The following is an 8,336-nucleotide window of genomic DNA, read 5'->3' as shown; positions in this document are numbered from 1 at the left end:
AGTGGAGGGGGGCGCAGGGAGCCAACAGTCAGGGATGATAGAGACCAGGGTTGGGGGATAGGGGTGGGAGCAGGGAGGGAAGATGGGGCTGGATTGGTGGGGGAGAGGGAAGAGGGGAGGGAGATGGAGGAAGAAAGGTGTAAGAAAGACAGAAAAGAGTGCTCAGAGGAAAAAGATATGAAGGTGGAAGGAGAAGAGGAGAGAAAAAGGAAAAGGAAGATAAGGGGGAAAGACAATATTAGTCAATAGGCGGAGGCACTACTTAGGGTGGTCTTGTGCTGTCTCAGGAAGGCGGGAGTGAGGAGGGCTACTTAGCACGGGGGGAGACTCGCCCACGCCAGCACGTCTTCGCTAATTTACTGCCCCAGGTTTCCGAGGGACTTAGCAAAGTGGGTTTTGTTTTGTTTTTTTCAGGGAAAGAAATGAAGAGCTGCCCTTACTTGGGGGTTCAGTGAATGAGAAGGACTTTAGCAAGAGTCCTTTTGGGCCAACTAGACAGGCTCCTAGGGTATTGCTTTAGGAAAACACAAACAAAAACTGGTCAGGGGCAGGGCCTGAGGAGACCACAATCCCATCTCGCAGGGGTGATCAGTCATGCCTTCCAGGAGGCCCCATCCCAGTCCTTTTTCTGGCACATTCGATCTTGCCAATTAAACAAAGCTTCCTGGTCTCTCTCAGAAGACCCTCACAGATAGCATTCTCTGCTCTCCTTTGCTTCTCTGACATCTTCCTAATTTTAAAACATGGACATTTGCCCATGCTTTCCTTCTCCTTCCCTCTCCCCCTCCACCTCCCCACACACTCACACAACCTCGCACAAACGCAGGCACAGAACTGACTTGAGAACTGACATTTAAGGAAAGTCAATGGAGATGAGGAGAGCTGGATTTTAAACTTCTTTGGGGGACAGTGGACTTAGAAGCGGGTCAGGAGAAACCCGTGGCTGTGGCATCCCTCCGTGACTCTCCTCGGAGCGGAGCGAGCCTGCACCCCTGGAAGCACTTTTTTTTTTAAATTATTATTATTACTTTCATAGTAGCAACTGTTCTAGTCAGGCGGTGCCAGAGCGGTCACTCTTAGATTGCTCCCTCCCCCCTTCTTTATTTTTCTTTAGTGGATTTACCTTCCTCTCTTAAAGCTTTTCACAAAATAAAACTAGAAGTGGGGTCTCAAATTCCCCATATGATAAACCTAAGTGGCAAACAATTAAGATATCTTCTTTAAAAGGCGCCCCCTCCGAGCGCAGGGAAGGCGCCTTCAATGGGCTGGGCGCCGTCCACCTTCCAGCCTAATCCGTGAGAAGGCCAGTGAAAGCGCCTCCCATTATCCCAGCCTCGGGACCATCTGACGCGGGGGAGAGGATTTGTTTTCTGGAAGGAGAAGAGAGGTGGGGGGAAGGACGCTGGGAAATAAAATCATTCCTTAGTTTCTTAGTGTCTTAATCAGTGAGGCGGAAAACAAGCAAGAAAAGATAGCAACCCGGTTGCGGCACCTTTTCAGCTCGGGAGCCCGGATCAAAACATTGTAGCATCTGTTGAAAAAGAGACTGACTAAATCCTATCGAGGGCCTGGGTATGGGGGGGTGGGGGGGGGAGATAAGAAAAAGTGTCTCGGGGATCCCTAAAACCCAAATCGCTGGAGAATTGGGGCCGGATAGAGTTATCTCTTGTCAGCCCACGTCGTCACGATTTTATCCACGGCCGCGTGGCGTTGATCAGATGGAAACCATATTTGTCTCCCTCTGAGACTTAACCTCGCCTTATGCTTTCGGGGTAAAGGGCTCTTTAAAAGCCCCCAAACGGTTTCCTGGCCCAGGGAAGGGGGCCAGTGCGGGAGGGCATCCTTGTTAATGCCCAAAAGTCTGAAGATCCCCCAGGCGTCAGCCCAAGCTCTCCGCCAGCGCCCCGCGGCCCCCACGCGCGGGACTCCCACGCTCGGGGTGCTCCCGGTGCAGCCGGAGCTGCGGTCCGTGCCCGGATCCGGGGCACGGAAATGGGTTTTGTGCGGGAGCAGAAGGGGGACTGGCAGTGGTTCGCTGACTTCTCTAGCCACTCACTGCTCGAAGTTCAAAGTGCCTGAAGGAGTGCCACCTCCCGCCCCGGTCGCCACCGCCAGGGCCCTGTGGTTAGGCAATCGCTTCCCGCCCTCGCGCTCCCCGAGACAGAAAGCTGCCCTACGCAGTGCTGCCTCTAAGCGAAGCGGTGGGGCTAGCCAAGCTGCAGTTCTCGGCTCCTGTCGGGGCTCCAGGAAGCAGGAGGGGGTGTCCCTGCTGTAGGCCCCAAGCTACGGGAGCCCTGGAGCCGAGGGGCCAGCGCGGAGCCTTGGGGATCAGCTTTCCCAGGCTCAGCCACTGTGCCCCGCACCCTCCCCCAGACTTCTGGGGCCCGGGCGGCCTGAGGCCTGGGATTGCCGGGGAGCTGGCGGCAGGCGCTGTGGAGTGTGAAGTGCGCTTTCACTTGAATGTGTCCACTGTGTGCACGTGGGATTCCTAGTTCCAAAGGTCAAGTGAGGGTGTGGTGGTCCCCACTTAACCAGGTCAGCCCTCGTCCTCAGCAGAGGCCTGGGTGGGCCTGGGCCTGCAGCCCGGCTGGAGGCAAATCCTCAGGTGTGCCTGCTGAGCTCCGGGAGGCTGCAGGTTGGGGCGATCCGGGGATCCCGCGGGCGGGTCGCTCAGCTCAGCGCATCGGGAAGCTTCGATCGGCCGGCCGAGCGCCGCGCCGGGAACCCGGAGCGAGCGCTCTGCTCCCTATCTTCCCAGTGTCCGTCCTATATTGTTTCCTGCTCTTAAAACTGACATGTCTAATTGGCAATTGGTGCCGAATCGTGTCCAGAGGTCTCTTGTGGAACATTTCTACAGCTGTCTCCTTCAACTAGACGCTTATTCATGTCGCCTTAATGAGAAACAAAACGTTCTCTAATGAGCAATTACAGAGCGACAGGATTGTTCCCATAACAAATTCTTGGGAGTGACAGAAGCATCCTTTGTACCAGTTATTTCGCATACTGTTACCGATTTTCCCTTCTCTAGTCCGGCCCCGTGGAGGCGCGGGGCACCCAAAGCCCTCTTTAGAGCGCACGGTCGCGGGCAGTCCCGTCAGCGTCCTGCGCCCAGAAGCCCCCAGGCTGCGTCGTGCTCCGGGGAGTGAGACTGCCACGTCCCATTATCTCGCATATTATCTCCTTGTCACCAGGACAACAAATACCAATTAATCTTCCCAGTAAACTGTTTCCTATTCTTGACCAAGCTACCTCGGTGTGTGGAGGGAAGGAGAGAGCCAACGGGCCTCCCCCCATCCCTATCTGCTCCTCTTCCTTCATCCCTTCTCACACATCCTGGAATGATCCAGATCCCATCTCTTCTCCCAGACCTGGGCACCCCAAGTCTGGCTCACACTATTGTCACTCCAGCCTTCTAAGCAGTCGCCTCCTACGGAGAGTGAGAACTGGGGGCCCAGAAGGTTGGAGAGAGTGTGGGGGTGTTTTAGTTGGGAGACCACCACTTCCAGTGCCCCATTCTCCACTCGACCATGCATCTCTCTGCTCACCCGTCTCTCATTTGAACCCTACTCATAGTCACATAATTTGTCAATTATGGCAGAAAGCAAAACGATACAATTATGTTTACCTCACACTCTGGCAGTGCTAACCTGTCTCACTTCTACAGCAAAGGGACTTTCTATGCATTTGAATGGCAAATTTGAATAAGGTACCTCGAAGCTCTTACACACACACACAAACACACACACACACACACACACACACGCACGCACTTACTCCTGCCCATAACACACATGTACACACACCAGCCACATGCATATTACTCCTGACATAGCCCTTCCATTCCCAGGCCAACCAGAGAGTTCAATAAGTACCAGCTACATACAATGCAAGCCAATGTGTCCCAAGCCTTTGAAGAGTCACCCCACTGCATCCTCTAAGCACAGAGGCCCGGAGAGGGAAAGGTTGGGGAGAAGACTATGGGCTGCATATACAGAGAGTTTAGGTGGTTGCTCGGGTTTTTACCTTGGGTAGGTTGCCCTGGCACTGAAGTCCCTGGATACCAACCAGGGCGGGTGCCCCAGCTTCCGGTCTGCCCATTCAACATCCTTAGTTTATCATACATGCCGTCTGCGCCCATCTGTTGCTTTTCGCTAGCCAGGTTGCGAAGAACTCTGTTTATTGATGACACCTGCAAATCAAACCAAAATCAAACCAAATGGCAGTGTCTCCTAAAAACAAGGCCGCTCTGTCTTAAATCCCCATCTCAACACAACCACCCCCTTAAAGAGCAACCCTTAACACATTTAGAAAAAACAACTCCCAACCATCATAGGACATGTAGGAAATGATGGACAGAATGACAGCCATCAGTTTGGGCATGGAAACTAAGTTGGGTCAGAACTGGTGGATGAGGGGTTCTCTGGAGACCTATCACATGGCTGCCTTACTTTGTTAACGATTTCCAAAAATGTTTAGACTTATTTAGAGCTTTGTTGCACTTAGTTGTATATTAGCGCAGAAGTGGCTGTTTGACGCCTGAAGGAACGTTCAGGCAGGTGGATTGGGAGGAAGTAAGAATCTGGTTTTCATTTTCATTTTCCTTCTTGACTCAAGTGCCTCCTCCCTCTACTATGCAGCATGCAAATGAGGTGACCAACTTCCCACACTTGACACCCATTTTCCAAGAAAGTCAAGAAAAGGTCGGGATGCTCCTCTCAACAGCCCCAGGTACAGAGAGCAGGGAGGTAGAGCAGAGAGGAGATAAGAGACAGACACTGGTGGGGAGGAGAGCAGAAGGAGGTGAAGAAAGATATGGCAAAGAGGAAAGAGAATGGAGCTTAGGGCAGGGAGGGGGGTGTTCTCAGTGAACTTACACTTGGTATATTATCGTTGGTACAGACCCCCTCCGACAGTAATCTGTCTCGGATTTCCCAAGCAAAGATGGACGGACACTCCCGCTTATACTGGGCTATTTTGCTTACAACTTCTGGAGTCGCTACTCTTGGTTTACTACCACCGATTGCCCTGGGTCTGATGGAGCCAGTCTCGTAATACCTGCCCAGAATTTTACTCACACATCCGTTGGACACCTGCATAGGGGAAGTGGACAGAAAACCACATTATTAATAATTTCAAGACAAAAATAAAATTGTTTAAGTATGCATTAAACAATGACAAGCTTACGTTTTGATTGTCCAGCACTTGGACTTTTGCATCTGCATGGGTCTATAACACAAAAATATACCTTCAATGGTACGAGAACTTACTGTAGAGAGCTTTTTTTCTTAAAATTACATTTGTAGCCCTGAAAACTACAAATATGATGATACTTTTAAACAGTTTGAACTAAAAAAAAACTAATTTAAATTTTTAAAAAACTGTTTTCTTAAACACTGCCAGAAGATGCATCAAAACGAAGTCAGATTTGTGTGTGTGTGTGCTGACCTTGTTTAAAGTGGTGTTATGTTTTAATGAGCAAAAGGGGGAAGTAAACTGAATTTAAACTTATTTTTCCTTTAAAAATATACCCAATTGAGTACATGTGAGTTATGGAGGGAGGTAAATAGCACTTGTCTTTTTAAATAAATATAGATAGATATTCTTCCTTAGTTTATCATATGCAAACCAGTAACTCAAAATCTGAGGTAAACATGGGATGAGAGAGAAGGAAATGAAATGATGCCGGTTTTGTAAAACTCAGCTTATTCTAGTACATAAACTATAGTACATTTAAAAACAAATGTTTTTTTACCAAGTGAAAAGAGAAAGGTTTTTTTCTTTTAATTCACACACTCTTTTTTTTTTTCTTTTTAGATGAGTTATGTGACTGACCCAGGTTGAAAGAGATGGGAAAGGATGGTGGAAGGAGAGGGGAAATCAGGAAGACAGGGGAGTGGCGTAAGGACTAGGGGGGTGTAGGAGGGGGGGTCCATAATTAGCAGCGTTTGCAGTAAGAAGTGAAGAGAGGGCCTTGCAAGTGGAGGGCCGCAGGGGCGGCGAGTGGGGCACGCCAGGAGGATCACCTGCAGAATTCGGGAAATGTCGCACGGCCGGGCCCCGCTGTGCGCTAGCTCTACGATCTTCTGCCGGGTGGAGTCTGGCAGTGGCCGCCCGTTGACAAAGACACCACCGAGCTGATTCACTCCGCTGTGACCTAAGGAAAGGCAGAGGAGAAGAGAGGAAAAGAGGGGAGAGCAGAGGAGAAGAGAGGAGAAAAGAGAGAAGAGAGGAGGAAGAGTAAAGAGGAAGAGGAGGAGGAGAAAACAACCAAATGCATTCTCAGCTCCCTGCCAACTCCTGCCAACCTTGGTGATCAGGCCCCTGCAATCGATCAAAAATGACAACAGGACCATGCAGCCATGCAGGGCATCGGGCAGCCCAGCCCCAAACACAGCCGTACTCTTGCCCACCGGACTGCAGAAGCACCAGACAGGCAGACACCTGCCAAAGAGCAAGAACACACTCACCTCACGCTGGCACCACCCCAGCAGTGTCCCCAGACCATGCCCCTCTTCATAAACACCCCAACCAACCTCTGAACCCACGAGATGCAAACAATCAGCTCTAAAAATATCTTCCCAAAGATCCCTTCTGAGTTGTGGCAAACGGTGGTTCCACAGAACCGACACGGAACCTCCAAGCTCTCCGCATTGTGGGAACTGTAAGAGCAAATCCCACAGCCTTACAGCGCTTCCACGGAGGCCTGAGTCCAGAAATGTTTGCTGTCACACTCCAAACTCTGGCGAAGGCACCGCACAAACACCCCGGTTAAAAAATACTACGTAGATGGGAGAAGAGAAGGGGAAGGAGAAGAGAAGCACCAGAACAGCAGATCTGTGGCGAGTGAACCTAACCTGGGTTTCAGCGCCTCTACCGTAGGCATGAGGGTCAGAGCGCCAGATCTGCTCCAACCCCAAAGTAGTCCGGCTGCGGCAGCGGAGCCAGAGCTGGGCGTCTGCTCACAGTGGCCACAGCTCGATTTACTTCCGCTGCTGTTCTCAGCTCTCCCCACAGCCAAGGACAGATATTAGCAAAAATCAAAAAGCGAAAGGAAAAGGAAGAGACCACACCACAGTCCCCCCCCCTCCCCACACACACACATCTGTCCTTTATCTTGTTATCTCACAGCCTCCTCACCCATTGTCTCATCTTAGAGAACAGGGCTAGGAAGTTAGCACTTCTCTGTAGCCTCCTCCCTAGAAACCACAGGCACACAAATAAAGCCAATGGACAATTCCCACTTCCGTACAAATCTCCAACCTGCAGCCCGGACTCTGGAGAGCAGCCCTTCCAGGAGATGTGGCTCCCTGCTCAGCTCTCCTCTCCTCTCCTCTCTTCTCCTTGGAGTCTCTGATAAATTGACTCCAGGAGCCTGAGCTTCTTAGGAATAAATAAGCTCCAAATATAGAAGAGGGGGGAAAATATGATGAGCCTCTCTGACATTTGTCTTTAAAATAAAACTAGCTGCACGTCAAGTTTGAGCTTAATTTCTGGAAATAGGCGGAAGTCGCTCCGGATCATGCATGGAAGGCTAATTGAAAAGATCAGTCGGGGCGCTTGTGGCAGCCTTGTCACTTTGTGACAGTGCTCCGCTCCGGGAAATTGCATCGTCACGACAAACGGGACCATGATAAAACGACCCTTTCCGTCCCTATTTGTAGATCACTCAGACGAGATGGAGCTGCACTCGTTTCCCCTTCGAGGGGAGCCGCGTGTCCAGGGTAGCAAAGGCTTGGGGCGGAGGGGGGCCCTCACGGAGAGGGGGGCCGGAGCCTAAGCTGATGAGAAGTGACAAGCGTTTGGGGGACCTGGGCTCTGTCTGGACGCAGCATGAGTGGGGACGTCTCGGGGACATCACTTTTCCAACAGATCGAGGCCTAGTCCGCGCTTCCCGTCTCTCTCCCAAGTATCCTTCCTTTGCTGGGCAGGACCCAGCTACCCTCTAACCACAGGGCTTCCCCTTTGGACAAAGGAACCCTTCCCAGAAAGAGAAGTGCTGTCCTAGAGAGACCAAGAAAGGCTTCCCAAACTTCAGGCACGGCCAGGCGAATCCCAACCGACACCTCCGCAGGGACCCAGGGCTGGTGCTCGCCCGGGACACACCAGGGCCAGGTCGCCTCTGCCAGCATCGAAATGGCAGCGAGGAAGCGCGGCTAAGTTCCCCGTCAGAGGTTAAGCCTCAATCATTGTGTCCCTTCCCTAGGGACGGCGGGCGCTCTTGCCCAGTAGCGATGATTATGCGCCTAGAATTCGACCACGAAGCATCTAATAGGAAAACATATGGTGTCAATTTGGATGCTCTGCGCCTTGCGCACACCCGGGAGCGAGCGGCACAA

The 8,336-nt window shown here is 51.5% G+C and overlaps 1 protein-coding gene across 14 annotated transcripts in view; it reads right to left on the bottom strand.

The window, feature by feature from the left end:
* PAX6 (paired box 6) overlaps nucleotides 1-8,336 on the bottom strand; it is a 41,170-nt gene that overhangs the window by 10,788 nt on the left and 22,046 nt on the right. For 5 of the 14 annotated variants that reach the window (XM_015566418.1, XM_006753925.2, XM_015566431.1 and 2 more), the window contains 4 exons: nucleotides 6,024-6,154; nucleotides 5,185-5,226; nucleotides 4,875-5,090; nucleotides 4,024-4,189 (listed from right to left, as the gene is read on the bottom strand). In XM_015566418.1, coding sequence (XP_015421904.1) covers nucleotides 4,024-4,189; nucleotides 4,875-5,090; nucleotides 5,185-5,226; nucleotides 6,024-6,154 — 555 coding nt within the window. Of the gene's footprint in view, nucleotides 1-4,023; nucleotides 4,190-4,874; nucleotides 5,091-5,184; nucleotides 5,227-6,023; nucleotides 6,155-6,533; nucleotides 7,227-7,249; nucleotides 7,328-8,336 lie in introns of those variants that run through there. The other 9 variants (XM_015566435.1, XM_006753927.2, XM_006753929.2 and 6 more) reach the window with 6 other exon arrangements.

The sequence above is a fragment of the Myotis davidii genome, unplaced genomic scaffold (assembly GCF_000327345.1).
Source record: "Myotis davidii unplaced genomic scaffold, ASM32734v1 scaffold330, whole genome shotgun sequence".
NCBI classification, from domain to species: Eukaryota; Metazoa; Chordata; class Mammalia; order Chiroptera; family Vespertilionidae; genus Myotis; species Myotis davidii.
The sequence above is the reverse complement of the archived record's forward strand: the minus strand, read 5'-3'. Positions and strand labels throughout refer to the sequence as shown.